A 27,603-nucleotide genomic window follows, 5' to 3' on the forward strand; every position below is an offset into this window, starting at 1 on the left:
CCACAATGGTTGGACTAATTTACACTCCCACCAACAGTGTAAAAGTGTTCCTTTTTCTCCACATCCTCTCCAGCATCTGTTGTCTCCAGATTTTTTAATGATCGCCATTCTAACTGGCGTGAGATGGTATCTCAATGTGGTTTTGATTTGCATCTCTCTGATGACCAGTGACGATGAGCATTTTTTCATATGATTGTTGGCCTCATATATGTCTTCTTTCATAAAGTGTCTGTTCATATCCTTTGCCCACTTTTGAATGGGCTTGTTTGTTTTTTTCCTGTAAATCTGTTTGAGTTCTTTGTAAATTCTGGATATCAGCCCTTTGTCAGATGGGTAAACTGAAAAATTTTTTCCCATTCTGTTGGTTGCCGATCCACTCTAGTGACTGTTTCTTTTGCCGTGCAGAAGCTGTGGAGTTTCATTAGGTCCCATTTGTCTATTTTGGCCTTTGTTGCCAATGCTTTTGGTGTTTTGTTCATGAAGTCCTTGCCTACTCCTATGTCTTGGATGGTTTTGCCTAGATTTTCCTCTAAGGTTTTTATGGTGCCAGGTCTTAGGTTTAAGTCTTTAATCCATCTGGAGTTAATTTTGGTGTAAGGTGTCAGGAAGGGGTCCAGTTTCTGCTTTCTGCACATGGCTAGCCAGTTTTCCCAACACCATTTGTTGAACAGGGAATCCTTTCCCCATTGCTTGTTTTTGTCAGGTTTATCAAAGATTGTATGGTTGTAGATATGTTGTGTTGCCTCCAATGCCTCTGTTCTGTTCCATTGGTCTATATCTCTGTTTTGGTACCAGTACCATGCTGTTTTGATTACTGTAGCCTTGTAGTATAGTTTGAAATCCAGTAGTGTGATGCCCCCCGCTGTGTTCTTTTTGCTTAGAATTTACTTGGCTATGTGGGCTCTCTTTTGGTTCCATATGAAGTTCATGGTGGCTTTTTCCAGTTCTGTGAAGAAAGTCGATGGTAGCTTGATGGGTATAGCATTGATTCTGTAAAAAAATATGGAACGCTTCACGAATTTGCATGTCATCCTTGCGCAGGGGCCATGCTAATCTTCTCTGCATTGTTCCAATTTTAGTATATGTGCTGCTGAAGCGAGCACTTTTTCTTATCACTTTTAAATGACATATAATTGCACATATTTATGGGGTGAAGGGTGACATTTCAATACATGCATACAATGCATAATGATTGAGGTAATTGGCATATCCATCATCTCAAAAGTTTTTCATTTCTTTGTGCTGGTAATGCACAAAATTTTCTCCTCAGTATTTGAAAATATACAATAAATTATTGTTCACTGTAGTCACCCTACAATGCTACAGAACACTATAACTAAAATTTATTTTTCCTATCTATATATAATTTCATATTCATTAATCAATCTCTATCTCCCTTTACTCCCTACTCTTCTCAGGTTCTAGTAACCAGTGTTCTACTTTCTACTTCTCTGAGATTGACTTTTTTAGCTCCCACATGTAAGGGAGAATATATGAAACTTGCCTTTCTGTGCCTGGCTTATTTCACTTAACATAATGTCTTCCAGGCTCATCCATGTTGCCACCAATGATAGGATTTTATTCTCTTTTACAGGGGCATTCCATTGTGTATATATATCACATTTTTTTTATTCATCTATTGATAGACACTTAGGTGGATTCCATATCTGCGTTACTATAAATAAAACTGCAGTAAAGATGGGAGTGCAGTTCTCTCTTTGACATATGATTTTATTTTCTTTGGCTATAAGTCCACTAATGAGATTACTGGATCATATGGTAGTTCTATTTTTAGCCTGTTAAGAAACTTCCATACTGCTTTCCATAATAGCTGTGCTAATTTACATTTCTACCAACAATGTGTGAGAATTTTCTTTGTCACTTATACACTGTTGGTGGGAATGTAAATTAGTTCAGCCACTGTGAAAAATCAGTTTGGAGATTTCTAAAAGAACTATTAATAAAAACTGAAATACCATTCAACCTAGCAATCCCACTACTGGATATATGCTCAAAGGGAAATAAATTGTTCTACCAAAAAAAGACATGCACTTACATGTTGATTACAGCACTATTCACAACAGCAAAGACATGGAATCGACCCAGGTGCCCATCAACGGTAGACTGCATAAAGAAAATGTGGGGGTACATATACACCATGGAATGTACCTTAAAAAGAAGAATGAAATCATGTCTTTTGCAGCAACATGAATGCAGCTGGAGGCCATTATTCTAAGCAAGTTAACACAGAAACAGAAAACCAAATGCTACATTTTCTCACTTATAAGTGTGAGCTAAACATTAGGTATACATGGACATGAAGAAAGGGAATGATTGACAGTGGGGAGTACAAAAGGAGGGAGGGAAGGGAAGGAAGGTTGCAAAACCACCTGTTGGGTACTAGAAGGGTTGTAAAGCCACCTGTTGGATACGATGCTCACTACTTGGGGGATAGGTTCAATCATACTCCAAAACCTCTTCATCATGCAATACACCCTTGTAACAGACCTGCACATGAACCTCCAAATCTAAAGTAAAAGCTGAAATTTGTTTTAAGTTTCCTTTTATCTGCATCCTTGGTAGGTTTGTTATTTTTTCCCCCTTTTTGATAATAGCCATTCTAGCTGGGGTGAGATTACATTTCACTGTGATTTTGATTTGCATTTCCCTAATCATGACTCACATAGAGCGTTGTTTCAAATACTTAGTGGTCATTTGATGTCTTCTTTTGAGAAATGTCTGTTCAGATCAATTGCCCATTTTAAAAGTCACATTATTTGGCTTTTTGCTGTTGTTTAAGTACCTTGTATATTCCGGATATTAATTCTTTGTCAGAGAAACCATTTGCAAATATTTTCTCCCATTCTGTAATTTGTCACACCACTCCGTTGATTGTTTCCTTTGCTGCACAGAAATTTTTAGTTTGATATAATTCCATTACTCTATTTTTGCTTTTGTTGCGTATGTTTTGGAGGTCTTATCCACAAAATCTTTGCTCAGAACATCTCCCTTATGTTTTCTCTTAGTAATTTCATAATTTGGGGTTTTACGTCCAAGTCTTTGACTCATTTTGAGTTGCTTTTTGTATATTATCATAGATGGGGCTCTAGTTTCATTCTTCTATATATGAATATCCAGTTTCCCCAACAACATTTATTGAAAAGGGTGCCCTTTTCTCAGTTTATGTTTTTGGTATTGTTGTAGAAAATCAGTTGGCTATAAATATCTGAATTTATTTCTGGGTTCTCTATTCTGTTCCAGCGGTTAATGTGTCTGTTTTAATGCCAATACAAAGCTGTTTTACTATGGCCTTATAGTATATTTTAAGGTAATGTGATCCCTCTAGTTCTTTTTGCTCAGAACTGCTTTGGCTTGGCCAGGAGCAGTGGCTCATGCCTGTAATACCAGCACTTTGGGAGGCTGAGGCTGGTGGATCACTTGAGGTCAGGAGTTTGAGACCAGCCTGGCCAACATGGTGAAACCCTATCTCTGCTAAAAATAGGGCATGGTAGTGCATGCCTGTAATTCCAGCTACTGAGGTGGCTGAAGCAGGAGACTCACTTGAACCCAGGAGGCAAAGATTACAGTGAGCTGAGGTCATGCTACTGCACTCCAGCCTGGGTGACAGAGGGAAATTCTGTCTCAAAAATAAAATAAAATGAAACAATTGCTTTGACTATTTGGGGTATTTTATGGTTCCTAACATATTTAATAATTTTTTTCTATTTCTGTGAAAATGTCATTGAAAATTCGATAGGGATTGCATTGAATCTGTCGATTGCTTAGGGTTGCCTAGAATCTTAACAGTATTAATTTTTTTCCAATCTATGAACATGGGATATCTATCCAATTTTTATGTCCTATTTAATTTATTTTATTAGTGTTCTGTAGCTTTTATTCTAGAGATCTTTCACCTCTTTGGTTAAATTTACTCCTAGGTGGGTGGTTATTTTTTTATAGCTATTGTAAGTGGGGTTCCATTCTTTATTTCTTTTACAGATAGTTTATTATTGGTATATAGAAATGCTACTGATTTTTATATGTTGATTTTGTATCTCACAACTTTACTGAATTTGTATATGAATTCTAAGAGTTTTTTGGTGGAGTCTTTAGATTTTTCTACATATAAGATAATGTCATCTGCAAACATGGTCAATTTGACTTACTCCTTCCAAATCTGAATATCCTTTATTTCTTTCTCTTGCCTAATTGCTCTGGTTAGAACTTCCAGCACTAAGTACTGGGGAATAAAGGTAGCAAGAGTGAGCATTCTTGTCCCGTTCCAGTTTTCAGAGAAAAAACTTCCAATATTATCCTGTTCAGTACAATGTTAGCTGTGGATTTGTCATATATGGCCTTTATTTATTTATTTATTTATTTATTTATTTATTTATTTATTTATTTTTGAGATGGAGTTTCGCTCTTGTTACCCAGGCTGGAGTGCAATGGCGCAATCTCAGCTCACTGCAACCTCTGCCTCCTAGGTTCAGGCAATTCTCCTGCCTCAGCCTCCGAGTAGCTGGGATTACAGGCACAGGCCACCATGTCCAGCTAATTTTTTGTATTTTTAGTAGAGACGGGGTTTCACCATGTTGACCAGGATGGTCTCGATGTCTCGACCTCGTGATTCACCTGTCTCGGCCTCCCAAAGTGCTGGGATTACAGGCTTGAGCCACCGCGCCCAGCCTATATGGCCTTTATTAAGATGAAATGTGTTCTTTCTTCTAAACCTAATTTTTTGGGAGTTTTTATCATGGAGGGATGTTGAATCTTATCAAATGCTTTTCTGCATCTATTGTGGTGATCATATGGTATTTGTCCTCATTCTATTGATGGGATGTATTATGTTTATTGATTTGCATATGTTGAACCACTCTTGCATCCCTGGAATAAATCCCTCCTGGCTATAGTAAATAATCTTTTTACTGTGCTGTTGGATTCACTTTGCTAGTATTCTGTTAAGGAACTTTCCATTTACGTTCATCAGGAATACTGGCCTGCAGTATTCTTTTGTTGTTTTTGTGTCCTTGTTTGGTTTTTGTATCAGGCTAATTCTGGCCTTATAGAATAAGTTTGGAAGAATTCTCTTCCCTTCAATTTTTTGGAAAAGTTTGAGAAGAAATGGTGTTAAAAGTTGCTAGAATTTAGTAGTAAAGTCATCCAGTCCTGAAGTTGTTTTTTTTTTAATTGGGAAACTTTTTATTGTTTTTATCAAAGCTTGTTATTGGTCGGTTCAGATTTTGTATTTTTTCCTGGTTCAATCTTGGTAGGTTGTAGGTGTCCAGAAATTTATCCATCTCCTCTGGGTTTTCCAATTTATTGATGTTCATAATAGTCTCTTATGATCCTTTGTATTTTTGCATATCAATTGTAACATCCCCTTTTTCATTTATTTGGGTCTTCCTTCTTTTTTCTTAGTCTAGGTAATGCTTAGTCCATTTTTTTTAAACAACTTTTCATTTTGTTGTCCTTTTATGTCACTTTTCCAACCTATTTTATTTATTTCTGTTCTGATCTTTATTATTTGCTTCCTTCTACTAATTTGGAGTTTGGGGGTTTTGTTTTGTTGTTTTGCTTTTGCAGTTTCCTGAGATTCACTGTTAAGTGGTTTGTTTTAAATCTTTCTACTTTTTTGATATAGGCAATCATTACTATGAACTTTCCCCTAGTACTGCTTTTACTGTGTTCCATAGATTTTGGTATATTGTGTATCAATTTTTATTCATTAGACATGTTTACAATAAGTTTTTTAAAATTTTTCTTAATTTAATCGTTGACCCATTGGTCATTCTGGAGTATGTTGTTTGCTTTCCAAGTATTCGTACAAAAAAAACCCCTAATTTTTAAAGAAGGGCAAAAGATTTTAACATATACTTCAATAAGCCTAAGAAATGATCCTCAGCATGATTAGTCATGGGGGAAATGCAAACTACAACCAGCATAAAATAATACTACAAATTTTTAAATTGCTAACATTTAAAAGTCTGACAATACCAAATGTTAACAAGGGTGTAGAACAACTAGAATATTCACACACTGATGCTATACATGTAAAACTATACAACTGCTTTATAAAACAGTTTGGTGATTTCTCAAAAAGTTAATCAACTTATCTACCATATGTCTCAGCTATTCTATTTCTGGGTGTTCACTCACGAGAAATAAAACAGTATGTGTAAGAATTAAAGAAAGAGGAAAGAAACATGAAAGGTGGCTTGCCAGTTAAGATGAGTTTATTTCAGAGAAAACAAACTTGAGAGGAGCTTTTGGCCAAGTTAGGTTGGAGGCACATTCTCTTACAGACTAAGAGTTTTTAAGGATTTAGTGTGGGAGTTTATTAGAGGATTGGACTCTTTTTGTGGGTTTTTTTATTTGTGTGTGTGTGTGTGTATTTATTTGGGAGGGAAAGTTGTGTATCTGTTTTTACACCTTTTTCTATAGCTGCAGGCATACACCCTGAGGTCTGCTTTTAGCGTCCCTATTTTAGTGCACCTGAAGGGAAAGGAATGTGCTTATTAAGGTCTACTGTTTTACTGGGGCCCGTTATATGATGGTGAAGTTTGCCAGTTACCCAAGACACTTTCCTTCCACCTCCCTCTGTGCCCAAGCTGTTTTATCTGTGTTTTACTGTCTTCTCTTTTTGGCTGCTTGTAGTTAGAAGAGAAGTGATTTCCTTGAAATACATGAGGCTAGAAAGGGAGCTGGAACTTACAGTGGTGGTGTTTGTCCAAGATGACAGTGCTCCTGCTCTGACAGTATACCCATATAATAACTTGTACACTAATGTTCATAGAACCTATATTCCACATATCCAAAAAGGGAATACAAGCCAAGTGTCTATCAACAGGTAAATAGATGAACAAATTGTGATGTATACACACAATAGACCCAGTAATAAAGAGGGACAAGCTATTAATACATCCAACAACATGGATGAATCACAAAAACATCGTGACAAAGGCATACAAGTCAGACACAAAAGAGTACATAGTATGTATTCCATTTATATAAATTTCCTAAAAATATAAATTTGTCTCCTGTAATAGAAAGCAGACCATCTCTACTGGTATCAAAGCATTAGTAATCTAAACAACGTGGCAGTGGTATAGTGACAGACCATAAAACACATAAGATAGCACAGAAACAAACTGACATACATAAAGAAACCCAATATGCAACAGAAGTGGCATCATAAATCCCTTGATAAAGGATGGATTATTTGATAAACAGCACTCACACAACTGACTGTCCATCTGGGGGGAAATGAAATGGGCTTCCTAATTTCACTACACACAAAGATAAATTCCAAGTGGATAAAAGATCTAACTAAGAAAAGCAAAAGTTTAACATTTTTAGAATATATTTGACCCTTTTGTGATCTCACAATAATCAGTGCTTAAATCAGATACAAAAGGCACAACCATAAAAGAAAACATAAATTTGATCAAATTTAAATCTTTAATAAGATAAGGAACATGATCAACAGAGTCAAGAGTTAAGCCATAGACTGGGAGACTAAATTTGCAATCCACATAAGTGACAGAATATTGGAATCCTGAATGTATAAAGAGACAATTCAATATAAGAAAAAGGAAAAGAAAATAGGCTTTTTATAGAAGAAACCAGAAATACATAAAAAGATAATCACTTGTATTAATGATCAGAGAAGCAAAAAAATAAAACAACAAAGAAATGAGCAATTTTTTTAAATTTGAGAATTCCAAATGATGAGGAGAATGAATAGCAATGAGGACTTTATACCACTTTTGTGAAAATAAAGTGATATAACAATTTTGGTGACCATCTGGCCATATGCAATGTGGCAGACACAGTTGGTTCCCTACTCTAGAAGATTTCTTTTACTCTTCTTCCCTATTGGGAAAGTATATCTCCTATTATTATTCAAAATATCAAAGTCTCATTTCTCAAGCCTCTTTTAGAGTTTCGGATAATTATGTGGCTTGGTTCTGGCCAGGGAAATTTAAGGAGAACCCTAGAGAGGATTGAAAGAGGGCTTCTAGGAAATACGTTATTTGGGGATGAAAAGAGACTTGAAATGAGGGTGTATTCTTGCCCATCTCCCTGCCTTCTGTTCCAGGTATATGAGGACATAATGCAGCAACCTTGTGAAAAAAGCTGAAACCCACCCCAGGAAAATGGAAGAGTGGAAGGAAAGAGCCTTAGCCATCACTGAGCTGCTGAACCAAGCCTTTGACCACCCTACTTTTGGATATCTTATTATATGTGTCAAATATATTTTAAAGTGGCCAGCCACTATGGCTCATGCCTGTAATCCCAGTACTTTGGGAGATCAAGGTGGGAGAATTGCTTGAGGCCAAGAGGTTGAGACCAGCCTGGGCAACAAAGTCAGACCTCATCTCTATAAAACATTTGTTTAAAATTTAAAATATACTTTAAATCTTTTCAGTTGAGTGTTCTATGACTTGTAACCAAAAGTATCTTAAATTGGTATACCTGCTGTTATTTGTTGACTTTTACCCATCCAAAGATGTTGAAATCCTAACCCCCAGTACCTCAGAATATGACCTTATTTGGAAATAAGCTTTTCCGGATGATCAAGTTAAGTTGAGGTCATTAGGGTGAACTTAATCCCATACGACTGAGTCCTTATAAAAAGAGGAAACTTAGACATAGAGACAAACACAAACAGAGAGAAGACAATATGAAGACATTGGGACAACACCATCAGCAAGACAAGGAATGCCTGAGGTTACTAGCAGCTTGGAGGAGGGCATGGAGCAGATTCTCTCCCACAGCCTTCAGAAGGCACCAACTCTTCTGACACTTTGATTTTAGACTTCCAGCCTGCAGAACTGTGAGATGGTACACTGCTATTGTTGAAGCCACCCGGCTTGCTGTACTTTACCATGGCAGCTGCAGCACACTAGCACTCCCAGTAAGGTGAAGATGGCACACCTCACAACCTTAGTCATTCCACCTTAGTCTTTCTGTTAAACACACTGAGAAAAAAATCATATGCACAAGTAGTTTTAGCATTGTTTATGCCAGCAAAAACTGACAAAAAGATAATAGACTAATTAATAAATAGATAATAATAAATAAATGAGTTGTATGGTCATTCAATAAGATACTATGTAGCACTTAAAATTGATGAACCAGAGTTTACATATTAGCATGGGTAAATCTCAAAAGCGATGTCATTAAAATCACTAAAATATATTGTTAGCTAGAAAAGCAAAGTTCACTCTACAGGACAAAAACACATAGTAAATGCAAATAAAGATTAAACTGAGGTAACATTCCCTCCTTATCAGACTGGCAAAAATAAAAATCAGAAAATTTGAAGATACTCTGTGTAGTATGGGTATGGGGAAATAGGAGTTCTCATTGCCTCAAGAAGATAATTGCCTTGTGAAGAGAAGTTCGACAACGTTTTCAAAATTCAAAGTAGCATATGCTTTAACTTAGCAATTCTACTTCCAGAATTCTATCTTATACACAGATCCACCCATGTATACATACAGAAGGATTTCATTGCAGCATTGTCTATAATGTTGCCAAAGGTTTAAAACAATCTGAAAGTTCATAGATATAAGTCCAAAGTACAGTCAATTCATAAAATAAAATCTATGCAATTATTAGAATGAAACATAGCTACACTGATCATCAACATACATGGTAGAATGAAAAGAAAGTAAGACACAAAAGAGATACTATGTGTGGAAAAAATATACTGATATATGTGGATATATGCAGAGAATATTTCTAAAAAGATATGAGAAAAACAAGAAGTAGTATTTGCCTCTGAGACAGGAGAAAAGGAAATTGGAGGAAGGGGTATTTTGATTTTATTTGTAACATGTTATTTCTTTAAAAACTAGAAACAATGTACAATATTTAACACAAATACAGCAAATTTTTATTGTCTGTTAACTATGTGGTGGGCAAATGGGTATTTATACTACTATTCCATGAACATTTCAGTGTGTTTAAAATGTTAATAATTTAACATTTTCAACTTTAAAAAGGAAAAACTGAGAGGAGATTGACGGAGAAATACTGAAGGAGGATATGATGATATTGGAGGAGGAAAAGGAGTTCCATCAAGCAGGAAAAATGAAGAAAGCCAGACCTGGGGAATATAAAGTGTACAGTTTTCAGAGATAAATTGATATGTTCAGATCCTGGGGTTCAAAAGTACCTTTGAAAAAATGTTACATAGAAGTATTAACACATAAAAGCAGGTCCCCAAAACGTGAATAACTAAATCTTAAATGGCTTTGTGTGTGTGTGTGTGTGGTTTTAAGTCTCTCTCAGTTGCAACAAGGTGTTTTCAGTCCTTCTTTGCCCTTGAAGAATTCCCATGGAGATCTAATTACTGCTAACTTAGACACTGCTGCAGACCATTTGACTCAAACTCTCTCTTCTAGGAACCAAGATAATCAATGAGGCAATTTTATTAGGAATTTCACAATATTTCATCTATGAAGTGCCAAATTCACAAATAACTTTAAAATATTTGCTTGATAGTCATAAGAGAAAATGAACATTTGGACAATATTGAGGCAAATATGGATCATGGCCAGGGAAAAATATGCCCTGGGAAATTGATAACATCTCTTCAGATCAAACTTGGCTAATTGCTTCAAAACATCCAAAGACCAAAAATGTAGAATAACTGTCTACAATGTGGATGCACCATGGTAGATGCATTCTAGCAGGAAGCACACAATTGAGCTTAGCAATTTTTTAAAATATCACATAATAGAAAAAACTTAATTATAAGAATACTTATGGTGAGACTGTCCATTTAAGCAAGTATATATCTTCCTTTTGTGGATCTCCTTGTTAATTTTTTTAAATTGTAGTTTTCTCCACTATTTAGAATTCTACTTTGGGGCTTAAGTGATTTTACATTCTTTTCTATATTTTTGTTTTTATCTAAATGTTCTATAATGGGCATGTTTTACTTTTATAATTAAAAAAAAAGAAGAGTTATTAGAGGAAAAAAGAATGTTAGCCTCTTGCTACATTTACTTTTTACATTTCTGACCTCAGTTTTCACCATTTTTGGTCTTTAAAAACAAGATTCTTATCATCCCCTTTTTCCAGAATAGACATTTACTTGTAATATTTTGCTGAAAAACTATAATCTCCTACTCCCTATTAAGATCAAGTATAAAACTGTGAATATTACCATTCCTCCCCTTTCAGCCCCTTTCTGTGAAACACGCGCACACACACACACACACACACACACACACACACACACACAAACTAATTCTTGTTTTCACCTACCGTTAAGTTTTTTGTTTTTTTTTCTCAGCATCTTACATACATATTTTTTACCACCCCCTTATTTCAGAAAACTGTCTTTGTGGTTTTCTGACCTGATCTACTTCTTCTTCTGCTTTTTCTTTTTCTTTTTTTTTTTTGAGATGGAGTCTTTCTCTGTCACCCAGGCTGGAGTGCGATGGCATGATCTCGGCTCACTGCAACCTCTACCTCCCAGGTTCAAGCCATTCTCCTGCCTCAGCCTTCCGAGTAGCTGGGATTACAGGTGCCTGCCACACCCAGCTAATTTTTGTATTTTTAGCAGAGATGGGGTTTTAGCATGTTAGTAGGGCAGGTCTTGAATTCCTGACCTTACCTAGGTGATCCACCCACCTTGGCCTCCCAAAGTGCTGGGATTACAGGCGCCTGGCCTGACCTGATCTATTTCTAAGAGTTTCCTTTAATGGCAAGAATAATGCCTAGACAATTCTAAACGCAATTAATGCCTCAAAAAATTCAACTGATACCTATTTAACTGACTCACTATTTAATTGACTCACTATACTAAATCAGCACTATTCATTTCCTCTATAAAAGCAAGTATTGTCTTCCACACAGCTAATAAACTACTCTTTTGCACACCCAAGAATTTTTGTTTCTATCTACTTTATTTTTCTATTTATAAACATGTTCCTGTTTGTTGCTTTTACTTATATAATTTAATTGTCCACAAAATTGAATAAGTAGAAAAAAAAAAACTTTTTCTATGAAAACTAAGTTTCATGTTTTGGAAAACTTCCAGCCCCTACTTCATTTCTGTTTCTGTTTTCCTGGCCAGCAAAACCCCTTGCAAGTGTTGCTTATGTGCAACAGTCTCCAATTCCTCTCTCTTCTCATTTGTTTTTTTCTTGAATGTGTTTCACATAGGCTTTCATCAACACCACTCCTCCCAAACTGACCTTGTCAAGTCACCAATCCACTGGTCAATTTCCAGTCTTTACCTTACTTGGCCAATCAGAATCACTTGAACTAGCTGATTATACCCACTCTTTCTGAAATGTTTTTTTCCCTTGTGTCTGTATACACTGTTGACTTCCAAATTTGTATCTCCAGCCCAGACTTCTCTCCAGGACCCCAATACTCATATGAACCAGTCTTCTGGTCAACATCTCCACTAAAACAGTGGTCTCCCTTACCTGCCAGGGTTATGTTCCAAGTCCCCCAGTGATGCCTGAAACTGCAGACAGTCCTAAACCCTTTGTATACGTACTGCTTTTTCAATCTGATAACTGAGATGGCTACTAAGCAAGCAGCCATCTACTTGCTTAGGCAAGTAACAGGCAGGTAAAATATGCAGCATGGATATGCTGGATAAAGGGATGATTCACATCCAGGGCAGAGGGAGCAGGACATCATGAGGTTTCATCATGCTACTCAGAAGAGTGCTCAATTTAAAACTCATGAGTTGTTTATTTCTGGAATATTCCATTTAATATTTTCAGACCATGACTGGCCATGGGTAAGTGAAACTGCAGAAAGTGAAACCCTAGATAAGGGAGGGTTATTGAATGCGCAAAGCCGAGCAGCTGCTTCCTTCCTTACTTGCTTCACCACAGTCATTCTCTCTCTGATAAATGGAAATTCATTTTTTCAGTACCTCTGCCCCAAAATTTTGGAAGCATTATTGTTTCTTCTTTTTTCTCACATTCCATATATAAGCCCATAGCAAATCACATGGGATCTACTTTCAAAACATGTCCAGAATCCACCCACTTTTCAACATCATCCATTACTATCCAAGCCAAAATCATCTCTTATCCGAATTACTAAAGAGCTTACAAGTGGCTTCCAGGCTGATGTCCTTGTCCTGCTACCATCTATTCTCAATGCAGCAGCCAGAGAGATTCTTTCATTAAGGCATCAGAAAGTGGTACATAGTATTTTGACTACACATCACTAGTGGGATAAATCCTGTACCCCAAAGACCAAAAGAACCATAGAGAAAACTGATATCATCAGTAGACATTTCATTAGCGATTGTATATATATACATATATATGTATGTATATATATACACATGTAATGTTTTATATATAAAAAACAATTAGGTACAACATATATATGGGAAATAAAGTAAATACATAATTATATTAATGTCATTGGGAACTAAGATTTTCAGTGTAAAAGAAAAACAAGCATAAAATTAAAATGCTAAATAAAAACTTTGTAGTGAAATTATCAATGAGCTCATAATTTGTCTCTTTCTCAAAATGGATATATTTTCTAGCATTTGATACTAAAAAGATCAGAAAGTTATAAAAACACAATACTAAGGTAAGCAGCACTACTGGAGAGAGGTCTGGGCTGGAGACATAAATTTGGAAGTCAACAGTGTATACAGACTCAAGGAAAGAAAACGTTTCAGAAAAAGGGGATGTATCAGCTAGTTCAAGTAATTCTCATTGGCCAAGCTCTCAGTCAACAGATAAAGGGATGTAACTGTCCAAACCCAGAAGGTGGGAAATTCTAGAAGATGAATTGCCCAGTCTGTTGAATAAATTAATACGCATTCTTAAATGGAGGAGGTAAATGGTTGTAAATTAAAGGAAATTTAAGATACATATCTTTTTAAAACAATCTGTAAATCTTAATTCAAAAAAATCAATTATTGAACTACATTTTAAAGAAAATCATGGAAAATTAAACATATGGTCAATATTGGATGGTATGAAAATTACTCAGTTGTATCAGGTAGGATGATGGCATGATAGTTGTGTTTTTTACTGTTCTTTTTAGGGATACAGACTGAAAGATTTACAGACTGAAAGATTTAGAGATAAAGACTAAAAGATTTACAGACAAAATTATATAAAGCCTGGAATTTGCTTTAAAGTACACTTTTTTTTTAAAGTGGGAAATAGGTGAAATAAGAACAGCAGAATGTTGATAGCTGTTGAACTCAGGTAATGGGTAAGTAGGGGTTAACTGTATTATTCACCCTAGTTTTACATATCTTTGAAATTTTCCATGAGAAAGATCCGAACACACTGGCTGGCTTGCTGCTTTTCAAGGCCTTTGCACATATCATTCCTTTTACCTAGGATGCTCTCCTCAGATGTTTCTATGTTTTGCTCTCCCTCTTTCCTTAGGTCTTTGCTAAAATGTCACCTTCCAATAAAGCCTTCTGTTTCAGTCACTTTCTGTTGCTTATAGCAGAATACCTGAAACTGGGTAATTTATTCTAAAAATGAATTAATTCCTTACAGTTATGGATGCTAAGAAGTCCAAGGTTTAGGGGGTACATCTGATGACAGCCTTCTTGCTTATCAGAACTTTAGAGTCTTTAAACACACAAGATATGCACTCTTATCAAGTCCACATCATACCTACTCACAGGTTTAAATGAAATATTGGTTGGCCATTATTAAGCACAATTGATGGTATAAGGGAGATTTCCAATACCCATTTTTAGACTGCATTCTACCCTGGGCAATTAAGCAACACTCCCGTTCTCTCTCCTTCCTCCTGTTCCTCTTTTTTCCTCTTCTTCATTCCTTTCTCTTTCTTTCTCTTTTTCTTTCTTTTTTTTTTTTTGTTTTTGTTTTTTTTTTAAATAAAAAAGAACTCTGCAGAGTCTTGAGGCAGGACAGGGCATCACACGGTGAGGAGGGTGAGTGTGCTAGCCCAAGTCCCTTTTCCCTCCTTGTAAAGCCTGCAATTTCATGCCAATGATAACCCATTGATCCATTAACTCATTAACATATTAATATGTTACAAGAATACCTAAAATGTGAAAATAAGGCTAAAAGATGGGTAGCATGTCTTCTCAGAGTCACACTGGGGCACCGTTTGCCAGGTTTCCCAAGAATTATTTATCTGATAAAACATATATTTTGTTTGTCTTTTCTATTTACCATTAATTAATAACTCAAACTTTATGAAGTTAGATGGCAGCTTGGAGATCTTTTCTGTTAAGCAGACAAATAATTTCTGTCTCATAAAAAAGAAATCCCCAAAGTTTATGGCTTTTTATTGCCCTGAGAAACATTAATCAGTTTTATGTCTACTCAGTGCCTCAAAATGTTCTTTGACCTAAGTTTACTGTTTTGCTGATTCCTTCAGAAATGAGTAAATAAATCTTTGATGTGTGTTGATTCTGTATGCTATGAAAGCCAGGCTCTTACCTTTTTGAAAAATGATTTTAAATGGTGATGAGCTGGGCAAATCCAGCTGTTATTCTTGCCTATTTACTATTCCAGGTTCTGATTCAATGTGTGTTTACACAGCACACACCTACCCCCTTGCAACAAGGCTGTTCTTCATCAGCAGAGGACGCTTGGATGCACCCCACTTCCCATCGGATTTGTTGAAGCCAAGCAGCCTCAGCCCTCAACCCTCTTCATCTGGCTCCTCATCCTGCCACCCCGACCTGCACTCATGAGTCAGTCATTTTTTTGAACATAAGCTCCTGGGACTGAAACTGCGGAGAGTGATGATGGGTTCTTCCTGGGGGTGGAGAATATTTTAGGTCTCCCTGTTTACACTGACAAACAATGTGATTCTAATGCAGAATCACAAGAAAATGTCGCCTCTCAGAACAACTCCAATAAACTGGTAGCATCTCCATGGTGCGCTGGGTGGAAGACTCTGAGGCTGAATCAGGCTCATCCAACACACTCTGAACAATCAGCAATGCCCTCCATGGGCACAGTATTAGGAGTGCCAAGCGTATGCTGCATACTTCCTGACCCAGCTCTAAGAAGTGATTGTTGAAGAGGTGAGCTCAAACTACAAAGAACATGTCCTGGCAACCAGGAGAGGACATGGCATTCTGCTGCTTTACCTGCAGAGATTCATAATCTTTCCTGAAGTACAAAGACAAGGTGTTGTGGCTCCCTGAAAGGCAGCCAGTGATCCTGCAGCCTCAGGACTCACCTGTGAGGTCTACAGAAAAAGGAGGAGACACCCCGTCCTGCAAGTGCCCAATGGGGTTCAACAGTAAATAGCACCCAAACTCCACCATGGCAGGTAGAGGGAGAGACCCTGGAAGAAAGGAAAAGCTGTTTCCTGCTTTTTGAAAAATGAGCCCCACATCTTCATTCTGCACTATAAATTACATAGCCAGCCTGACTATAGCACCTCACCAAATTACTGAATCTCTCTCAGGGTCCCTTTCTCCAACACTAAGATGTGGATCCTGAGACTTTCTTGACAGAATTCAGAGAAAGTTTACCAAGAACCAACTATGTAGTTTCCAGTACATTGCAGGAAACCCAAAAACATTGATTCTCAACTTTTTTCCCTCCAAAATAATTAAACTGACATTTGTCAGTTGTTTTTCAAGAGTTTGAAGACAAAGAGGAAAGGAAGAAGTGGAGAAGCCAGGAGTGTTCACTGTAGTTAAAAAAAAAAACTTTCTCCAGGCTAAACCCCGCCACTTCCTGCACCTATTAATTATGGCACCAGAACAAGAGTGAATATGTGTCTTGAGCAGTGGGCTCCACTGACATACCTGTAACGTGGAAGCAAAACACGAGGCCAAAAGGCACAGAAATAGGTCTCTTCCTCTCCCTGTCCTGGTATATCTGTTGTCTCCCACTTGGCCTTTTCACCCACTCTGGGGGCTTCCAAATAGCCTTTGCTTCCAGAAGATTCTATTCCCTGGCTATATTTTCCCTGCTATCCTGGTAGCACCCCAAGCCCTCCACAATCAGCTAATTTGCATAAATACTCCACTCCACCCTTCCTTGCATAGGTAACTCAGCCCTATGGTCTCACTTCCTCATTTACAACCACAGCAGCACCCAGGCTCCACACCCTGGAGGCTTGTTTCACTGTCCCTTTCACATTCAATCTCTCTCAGGTGCACCTAAGATTCTTAGAACCCCAGAACAAAAGGTAGGACTGAAGGAAGACTTCAATCATAACACTAAGCATTGAGAAGATACAGGTGAGCATGATGCTTTCCGGCGCTCTAAAGAATCTCAGTCTCACCGGAGACACTGCTGTTGAGCAGATGGTCATCCCATCACTCCAGGAGGAAATCATGCTAGGATTCTGTCCTCTGCAAAACGGTCACTCTCATACTCTCTTGTGTGCTGAGAAGGTCCAGGTGTGGACCGGCCAAGATGAAGTCCATACCCTCTCACCAACAAAATCCTCCCCAAGATCCCTAAATGTTTAAGGGTTTGGTCAATCAATTGGCTGATCTTCCCTGGCAGTAGCATCTTATCTGATCCCCAGGATTCTCTCAACAGGGTAGTAGACACTCTTCAGAGTGCCCTCTTCTTGAAATTCTACCTTTAAAGAAAAACCTGAAATGCTATTTCTTTCATGAAGTGCTTCATGACTCTGCCCCACCACATGGGATGCTTCTGTGTCTCCGTGGCATCGTGCTGGCACTCTGCTAACATATTCAGTAATTCACATAGTCTTTCTTGTTTGATAGGGGTACATCTCTTACCTCCCTGCAGAATCTAGCACAGAGCTAACAGCACAGAAGCAATGGCTCCTTTCTCAGCGACCTCTTGGCTGCGTTCGGGCTTCTTTGTCATTACAGGACATGTGGTGCTGCATTGCTCTGTTCCTCCTGCACCTCCCGCTGCAGGATCCTGGAAATCAATGCTTGTGTTTCTTCATTTGTGAATCTCCCATGCCTCGCTCTAGCACTAGGAAGACAGTTAAGTCTTTGCTAAGTGTTTGCATAAATTTGCTATTTTACATACTTTGTACTAACAAGTTTTGCTGAGTAGACACTAAGAAAATCCTACGGTCATTAAAATGAGAGGCATGGGGAAGTAAAAATGGAGACTTGGCTCCTGAGAAATCCTGCCAGAAATTTTGAAGAGGAAGGAAAATTAAAAAAAAAAAAGAAATTGACATGAACATGAATCAGAAAATGTAGTCATTGTGGGCACAGAAGTGATCATTAGCAGACAAGGTAAGACAGATGAAGGATTTTCTCTAAGTCTCCCACTATTTCTATTTATGTTCAACCAGCATGATGTGGACTGAAGGCAGCTCATTTTAGCAAGCTTCTCCTAAGAGACTATAAGGTGATGAGCAATGTGTTAGACAACTGGAAATGCAGAAGCGAATAAAATAGTCCCTCCCCACAGGGCCCCCAGCTTGTCCTGGAGCAAGGATAAGGGGAGTTCTCAGAAATGCCTGCTCCCATCCCTGGGGATGCAGCTATGCAGCTATCATCAGTACCCGCGATCACCATCATCCATGGAGAGGGCTGGTTTTCACCAAGGCGAGGAGATTGGTGGAACTAAACTTTCACTCTCTGGATATCTTCCTAGAGGCCCAGTTTCCCATAGGGGCTGGCTCTCCATTTCCTCCTGCAGGCCCCACCCCATCCCTAACATCACCTAGGTCCTGACTATCACCCAGACACTGGGCTCCCTCCCGTAGTACCGAGACGCTGTCAGGGCTGGCAGTCGGCATATGCTTTGTTGAGTCTTGACCATGTGTCTTCATGTGCCCAGAGCCATCTTGGTCAGAAGGTAGCTCCTGTGTGTGGCCCTCGAGACAGCAGAACCAGGGGTAATCTATTCAGGAATATTCTGCATGTAATGCCTCTGGTTCAACTCAAATAATCAGCTTGGTAATGCCAAGAACAAGCTTCAGTACTCTCCTATCCGCTCTAAAAAACTGGCAGAAAGTGAGTTTTGTGAGGGTGAGAGATTTTTTGAAAATGAAAACCAAGGAAAGGGACAGTGAGGAAGATAAAGTGCTACAACTATAAAGAAATACTCAGGAGCTGTTACACAAAGGAAAAATGAATAGTTTCTATGCTCAAGACAGGAAGTGAGGGTTTGAGGAGCAATGGTATTAAATAGTTCGCTGGGGAGGTATATTTATTATGACTTTGTTTGTATTATATATTTTTAATACCCTGGCTTAGATACCATTCATTTATTTCGAATGAATATGTAATGCTTATTAGATTTCAGGCACTATTCTAGATCCTCAAGATATAGCTCTAAACAAAAGTCCCTAGGCTCAAGAAGGCATTCCAGGAGGCATGTATTAGATTATTATCATCTTATATGCGAATTGATAAAAGGTAATAAAATAGAGCACTAAGTGCAATAGAAGGACAAAAGACCAGAAGAAAATGAAAACAGAAATGCTACCACATCCAAATGTGAATAGAAGCTGTCTACAAAATTTCTGTTACTTCCTCCAAAAAGAGTTGGAGTTTGTTTCTCCTTCTTTTGAATCTGGGCTGGTCTGGTGATTGTTTCAATCTATGGAATCCATGCGGGGGAAGCTGTGCCACTTGTGGGTCTGAAGCTTTGAGAGGGCCTGCCAGGCTCCACTTTCAAAAGTTTAAGAACCTTGAAGAAATTCACCTACACAAGGGAAAGACCATGTGGAGAGGCCACAAGGATAGAGAGAGGCCCTGTGGCAGTGCAGAGAGGAAGGGAGGCCCAGTCAGCCCAGCTGAGCCCAGGTGTCATAATGTAAGTGGGACATTTTGGACATTCCTGCCAAGACAATTGTGCAGATGCCTGCACCCCCAGCTGACAACAAGTGAAACAGCCCACTCAGCTGATCCCCGTCAAACCACAGAATCATGACAGACAATAAATGATTGTTGTTTTAAGTCACTAAATTTTAGGGTAGTCGTTGATTATGCAGCAACTGATAACCAAAACAGAAACTGATACCAAGAAGTGAGGTGCTGCGTAACAAAACCTTAAACTACGTATGTGATGATTAATTTTAAGTGTCAATTGGACTAGGCCATGGTACCCAGATATTTGGTCAAATACACCTGGTTGTGGTGTGAAGGTGTTTTTTAGATTTTAAATCAGGAGACTCAGTGTGAAGCACATTACCCTTCATAATGTGGTGGGCCTCATCCAATCAGTTGAAGGCCTTAAGAGAAAGACGGAGGTCCCAGGAGTAAGAGGGAGTTCTGCCAGAGACTGCCTTCGAACTCCAGCTGCAACATCAACTCTTCCCTGAGTCTCCAGGCTGCTGGCCTGTCCAGCAGATTTGGGACTTGCCAGCCTCCACAATGATATAAGCCAATTTCTCAAAATCTCTTTCCAGTAATATATTTATAGTATGTTATGTAATTTTGTTTCTCTGGAGACCCTGACTACTATGCTGTGGCATTAGTACTAGGACTGTGTGGCAGGCAGGAGAGGAGAGGTATAAAGGAAGCTGTTAGTGCAGGCAAGATGGACTTGGGGGAGATTGTTGTTGGCAATGAGAAGAAAGGCAGCCCGTATTACGTCCTGGTAGAAAGTTTGGTAACATTGCCACCTGTCACAATACAGAGAGTAGAAAATATACTTAATGAACTTGTAGGTTTGGTAAGGAGATTTCCAGGCAGAATGTTGAAAGTGCCAACTCTTACTTCTGTTCTGTTTTGTTTTGTTTTGTTTTTTGAGACAAAGTGTCACTCTCTTGCCCAGGCTGGAGAGCAGCGGTGCAAGCTCAGCTCATGTAATCTTCTCCTCCCAAATTCAAGCAATTCTCCCACCTCGGCCTTCAGAATAGCTGGTATTATAGGCGTATGCCACAACACCCGGCTAATTTTGTATTTTTAGTAGCGACAGGGTTTCAGCCTGTTGGCCAATCTGGTCTTATACTCCTGACTAAGTGAACCGCCTGCCTCAGCCTCCCAAACTGCTGGAATTACAGGCATGAGCCACACTGCCTGGCCCAACTCACTTCTTTTAGCTGTTTCTGATAAGGTACAGAAAGAAAGAGAGAAAAGAGGGCCAGGCGCGGTGGCTCATGCCTGTAATCCCAGCGCTTTGGGAGGCCGAGGCAGGTGGATCACGAGGTCAACAGATCGAGACCATTCTGGTCAACATGGTGAAACCCCATCTCTACTAAAAATACAGAAAATCAGCTGGGCATGGTGGCGCATGCCTGTAATCCCAGCTACTCAGGAAGCTGAGGCAGGAGAATTGCCTGAACCCAGGAGGTGGAGGTTGCAGTGAGCCGAGATCACGCCATTGCACTCCAGCCTTGGTAACAAGTGCAAAACTCCGTCTCAAAAAAAAAAAAAAAGGGAGAGAAAAGAATTCTTTATTTTTTAAAAGCAGAATCAAGAGCAAACATTTCCATGTGAGGATTTGTTGGGTTTGAAAATAAAACTGTCATTCCTAGTCTTTCCAAAGAATATCAAAATAAGAAATAGTCTTAAGGCAATGATCAAGTGCGGGGTGCTGCCAGTAAGACATGTTCACAAGGTCAAGGTTTCAGGGATGCGGTTGTAAGGCTGAGTGTGTGTGTGTTTGGGCACGCGCACATGCATGTTGTCTAAAATATATAAAAAGCTCCCATAAGAAGAAATAAATAAGCAGCTCAATATAAAGTATCAAGTATCTGGATAGGAAAATTACAAAAAATAATAAATGACAAATAAACATATACAAGATGCTTAGACTCACTTATACTCAGGGAACAATTAGATGCTCTTTTACTCTTAAGTAAAAAAGTGGAAAATATTCAGCAATGAAGAGATTGTGGGAAAGCATCCCCTCTGATAGACTGATGATGGGAGAGTAAAGTGGCACGACTATTTCGGAGGGCATTTGGAATACCTGGAATCTGGAAAAATCCAATTTTAAATATGCACAATTCTCCCCCTTTACTCAGCAATTTCAGCATTAGAAATCTATCCTACAGAAATACTCCCACATGTACACACAATATATATATGAAGATTTTCGTTGCATCATGTTTCTCCCAACTAAAGTGAAAATTTCATGAGTGAGAACTTTGTCGTTCATTCTTGTGTCCTCAGTAGCTAGATCACTGCCTGGGACATAGTGGGTGCTGAACAGATACCTGCTGGATGGATGAATGGGATTGAAAAGTTGGAAATAAACTAATTTCCTGTCAGTAGGAAATGGTTACATCTAGTTCATGAAATACTACAAGCTGTTAAAAGGAATGAGGTAGATCTATAGGAACTCACATTGAAAGATCTTCAAGACCAGTGTTAAGAAAAGAGTAATAGGCCGGGTGTGGTGGCTCACACCTGTAATCCCAGCACTTTGGGTGGCCGAAGTGGATAGATTGCTTGAGGTCAGGAGTTCCAGACCAGCCTGGCCAATATGCAGAAACCCCATCTGTACCAAAATACAAAAATTAGCTGGACATGGTAGCATGTGCCTATAATCCCAGCTACTCGGAAGGCTGAAGCAGGAGAACTGCTTGAACCCAGGAGGCGGAGGTTGCAGTGAGCCGAGATCATACCATTGCACTCCAGCCTGGGTGACAGAGTGGGACCCTGTCTCAAAATAATTTTAAAAAAGAATAATTGTAAAAAAAAAAAGTGGAAACAACATAAATTCCATTGTTGGAGGACTGAGTTACTGCATCATGATTTAAGTAAATAATACTAGGCATTCATTTTAAATGATTGGTCTCCATCTAAACTTAAGACTGTGGGAAAGTATCTGTGATAAAGTGTTTTCAAAAAAATAACATTTTGTGCACTTGTTACATGTTAAAATTATTCCTCTTAATTCTCATAAATTCCCTACGTGGTTGGTACGACATTTAATGCTTCCATGTTAAAGTTGAGAACAGGGTGGCTCAGATAAATTAAGTAATTAGCCCAAGGTCACACAGTGACGGAGCCAAGATTTAAACCCAAGCAGTGGGACTCTAGCATTCATACTCCTAAAGCACCCAAGGATATGTTTTGGTTTAAACCTGTTGTCTCAACATACTCATTAATCCTATTTTCCTTTTATTTTTCTTTAAATAGGGACTCACTCTGTAACCTAGGCTGAAGTGTAGTGGCACCATCTCAGCTCACTGCAGCTTCAACTTCCTGGGCTCAATCCATCCTCATGCCTCAGTCCCCCAGGTAGCTGAGACTACAGGTGTGCAGCACCATGCCTGGCTAATTTTTGTATTTTTAGTAGAGACAGTAATTCACCATATTGCCCAGGCTGGTCTTGAATGCCTGAGCTCAAATGATCCACCTGTCCCAGCCTCCCAAAGCACTAGGATTATATGTTTGAGACACCGTGCCCGGATGCTGTTTTCTATTATCATCCTTTCTGTTTCAAAACTCTCTAGACATAATCAGTACATTTTATAGTCAATATAGTCTATATGTTCCTATATAGGAACATATATAGATAGTATAGTTTAGTGGCTAAGAGTTCAGTCTCTGGTGCCAGCTTGGGCAATTTACTGAAACTCTACCTTAGTTTGCTTATCTGTAAAATGGGAATATCAATAGTAATTATGCCATATTGTTGTCAAAAGACTAAATGATTTGACAGTTTTAAGTGCCTGGCACATAGTAAAAACCATATTAGTACTAACCTATTTATATGTACATATATATATATATATATATATATATAGAGAGAGAGAGAGAGAGAGAGAGAGAGAGTTGTGTGTGTCTGTATACAGTATGAGATGTTTGGAAAGATGAGTTCACCAAAAAATTAACAGGCTAATATATATCCTGTCAACTATTTTAACTGGCTTCTGGTTTAAATAAGTATTAATTTGTTAATATTTAGTTGAATATGCATACATACATATGTATATGTTGAACAAATGTCTATATGCATATGTGTGCACACACCTGTGTTCAATACTGAACTCGCATCCTGACAAACATAAAAAGCATCAAAAGTCATGTGATTTCTGTGGCATTTTGCTTGCCTTATGGGTGTGCTCACGGAGTTAACAGCGTGAATTTACCAAAGATGATTGGACATTAACCAAAAAACATTTTTTAACTGCTAAATTAAGATGAAAATAAACATGAGGTTGCTTTGAATTTCACTTCATACTTTACAGAGCAGCCTGAAGGAACGCCTTAACTTCTAGTTTCTCTCTCCATTACGTATCTAATTATGTGTAAACAAAACGACTAACGGGACACTGGGAATCCCAAGAGGTGAAGGTTTTTTTTTTTTTTTTTTTTTTTTTTTTTTTTTGCAACCAGAACCGTTGAGTATGCACGGGGAGGCGAGGGAAGCTTTTTCGCTCATTTCCTGGGGTTGTTTAAATGCGGGGTTTTGCAATCGCAAGCACAGAGCGTAAAGTAGCAGCTCTCCCTGCCTGTCTTCCCCGCTTGTTCCGTTTCGCAGGCAACGAAAATGAATCCTCCGGGTGAAAGCGAGCCCTGGGAACGAAGACAAAACAGCAGTTCCCTTAAGGAGAGGTTAGTAGCTGAGAAGGCTCATGAGAAACCTGGAAGCTCCCATAGAGTCATGTGGTGGTTTTTTCCAAGATTTGTACAGATTCACCGCGTTGCTGCGCCTTATCATCTAAGTAATATTCTCAGTTTTCAGAAACTGACGTTGTTTTGTTAATTACTTCTCTGGTCACATGTATTTCAGGCCGCGCAAAAAGAATCGGAGTGCTATTTTGCATAAATCAATAAAACTAACTTCCGTGGTTTGGCCCTTCCACACCCTCCTCCTTGTCCACAGGCTTTGCAAGCCCTGTAACCAAGCGTCCTCTGTAACCGTCTGGGGCACTTTCTGGTCAGAGACACCGAGCGGAAACCCCATGAAAATGCCAGTCACGAGAGAGAGAGAGAGAGAGAGAGAGAGGAAAAAGGAAAGGAAAGGGGAAAAAGGAAAGGGGAAAGGGGAAAGGGGAAAAAAAGAAGGAAAGGAAAGGAAAGGAAAGGAAAGGAAAGGAAAGGAAAGGAAAGGAAAGGAAAGGAAAGGAAAGGAAAGGAAAGGAAAGGAAAGGAAAGGAGGAAAAGAAGGAAAGAAAATGCCAGCTACCCCCTGCGCCTGCAAGTTATTTTGTGTCCGCGAAGCGGTGAAGCGGGGCTAAGCGCGCCGAGAGTGGGCTGCAGCCCCGAGAGGGGCTGGGCTCTGGGCGCCTCGCCCAGAAGGCTGGAATCGGTGCCAAGTGTTCACTGGCTATGCAGCAGAGCCACCGAGCAGCACCCCCTCCGTGGACACGCTGGGCGCCAAGGCCAGCTGCTCCTGCAAGCGGCTCGCGGAGCCCCAAGCCCGGGACTCCCGACTTGGCACCCCCCCCCGGAGGTCTTCCGGCTGACCCGCCACGGTAGATGCCTGGTTCCAGGCGATCCCGGAGGCTCCCCCGCGCGCGGGGCACTCCTGTCCCCACGGTGCCCACCGGTGCGCCTTAGTCGCCGACCCACCTCATCTCAGGAAGGAGGGTTTGAGTGTACTCGACGCATCGCTCCAGGATGATCTCGGGAAAGCGGTCGGTGGTGCCCCGCCCTCCCCACTGCGAGCGCTGGGACTGCTGGTGCCACCTCGAGACGACCACCGCGACCACCACGACGAGGGTCAGGAACAGGAGACCGACGCCAAGACAGAGCTGGGCTTTCCTAGAGAGCCGGCAGCAGGGTTTGTCCCCAGACACCGGCCTGAACTCACAGTTGGCCATAGGGCTCCAGGAGGGGTCGGCTGGGCGAAGATGAGGCTAGGCAGCAGGGGTAAGGCGGGCCGGTTCTGAAACTGCACCTCCCCTTCTCTTTCACTTGCCTTTTCTCTGTTTCCCTTCCCACCCCCAACCCCTTGCCTCAGAGTTCCGTGGCTGGTTAAACCAATAAGAGTTTAAAAGACCAACAACTATAGGCTCCAGTGCAGTGACCCAACCACTCCACCTCCACGGAGAACCAGCCACCTTAATCCTCTGCAGGTGTGTCCTAAGGCGGCAGACAGTACATCCTTATACTCCCTCCGTTAACTCCCTTTAGCCACGTGCGCCTTACACCTGCGCCACATTTGCTTCCTGGAAAGAATGAGGGTGGAATGCCCGCTTCTATACTTGTGTGCACACAATGCTCTCTGCCTTGAAAAGGGTGTCCTACTTCTCCCTCTTAGCTCTGGCAAATGCCTGGTCAACCACCTTCAAAGACTCAAGTCTGACTCCTTCTCTCAAGTGGCAGCAGTAGCTAAGCTCTGGGTTCAAATTTCGTTCTTGCTGGATGACATGGGGCAAGTTACTTAACCTCTCTGTGCTTCAGATGTAAAGCCAGGATAATAGCAGTACCTACTTCATGGGATTGTTATGAGGATTGAGTTAATGTTTACAACACGTTTAGCTTAATACCTGGCACATGGCAATCACCCAGTAAATGTAAGTTGTTACTACCAGCTCCATGGAGCTGCTCAGAGATGCAATTTTATAGTCCGTGGAATGTGTTTGAAGCAGGGTCTGGCATACAATAATACTGCACTCTTTGTGGGAGTTTAATAAATAATAAAGTGGCTTTTCTTGCCTCTTGGTTAAGAGAACATCTGTGACATTCAAACAGACCTAAGTAATGTGAGCAATCAAATTACCAAACTCCTTTGGGGCAAACATTTGGAAATGGCAGATGAAAAGACTGAGGCAGAGAAGCCCTTGGCCTGTTCCGGGAGCAGCAGGAGACAAACTGTAGTTAGGCTGGAGAGTTGAGGAAATCAGAAGTTTGGAAAGTAGCAGGAGGCCAGATCACCCACGGCCCTGTAGGACAGGGTGACATTTTCGGACTGTGCATTTTATTTACTTTTTATCTATTTAATGTAACTTAATTTAAAGTTCTAGAACACATGAGCAGGATGTGCAGGTTTGATGCATAGGTAAATAAATGTGTGCCACGGTGGTTTGCTGCACCTATCAATCCTTCACTTTGATATTAAGCCCCACACGTTTTAGCCATTCTTTCTAATGCTCTCCCTCCCTCCACTTCCCTCAACAGGCCCCAGTGTGTGTTGTTCCCCTCCCTGTGTCCGTCCACGTGTTCTCTTATCCTTCAACTCCCACTTATAAGTGAGAACATGTAGTGTTTGGTTTTCTGTCCCTGTGTTAGTTTGCTAAGGATGATGACTTCCAGTTCCATCCACGTTCCTGCAAAGGACGTGATCTCGTCCCTTTTTGTGGCTGCACAGTAGTCCCTGGTGTATATGTACCACACTTTCTTTATCTGATCTGTCATTGATGAGCATTTGGGTTGACTCCATGTCATTGCTATTGTGAATAGTGCTACGATGAACATATGCATCATGTATCTTTATAATAGAATGATTTATATTCCTTTGGGTATATAACCAGTAATGAGATTGCTGGGTCAAATGATATTTTTGGTTCTAGTTCTTTGAGGAAACCCCACACTGTCTTCCACAATGGTTGATCTAATTTACATTCCCACCAACAGTGTAAGTGTTCCTATTTCTCCACAGCCTCACCAGCATCTGTTGACCTTTTAATAATTGCCATTCTGACTGGCATGAGATAGTATCTCATTGTGGTTTTGGTTTGCCTATTTCTAATGATCAGTGGTGTTGAACTTTTTTTCATGTTTGTTGGCCATATAAATGTCTTCTTTTAAGAAATGTCTGTTCATGTCCATTGCCCACTTTTTAA

The 27,603-nt window shown here is 39.7% G+C and overlaps 1 protein-coding gene and 1 non-coding gene across 2 annotated transcripts in view; both read right to left on the minus strand.

The window, feature by feature from the left end:
- The window catches only part of CD38 (CD38 molecule), a 73,695-nt gene extending 47,982 nt beyond the window's left edge, over positions 1-25,713 (minus strand). Inside the window, exon 1 of the mRNA XM_002745965.6 lies at positions 25,388-25,713. Within this exon, the coding sequence (XP_002746011.1) occupies positions 25,388-25,638 (251 nt within the window). The 5' untranslated portion in view covers positions 25,639-25,713. The remainder of the gene's footprint in view (positions 1-25,387) is intronic.
- Positions 997-1,103, minus strand: LOC118152468 (U6 spliceosomal RNA). The gene has a single exon (XR_004741230.1). It is a non-coding gene; the product is annotated as a U6 spliceosomal RNA (small nuclear RNA).
- Positions 25,714-27,603: the final 1,890 nt, after the last annotated feature.

This window comes from Callithrix jacchus, chromosome 3 (assembly GCF_049354715.1).
Source record: "Callithrix jacchus isolate 240 chromosome 3, calJac240_pri, whole genome shotgun sequence".
Classification (NCBI taxonomy): Eukaryota; Metazoa; Chordata; class Mammalia; order Primates; family Cebidae; genus Callithrix; species Callithrix jacchus.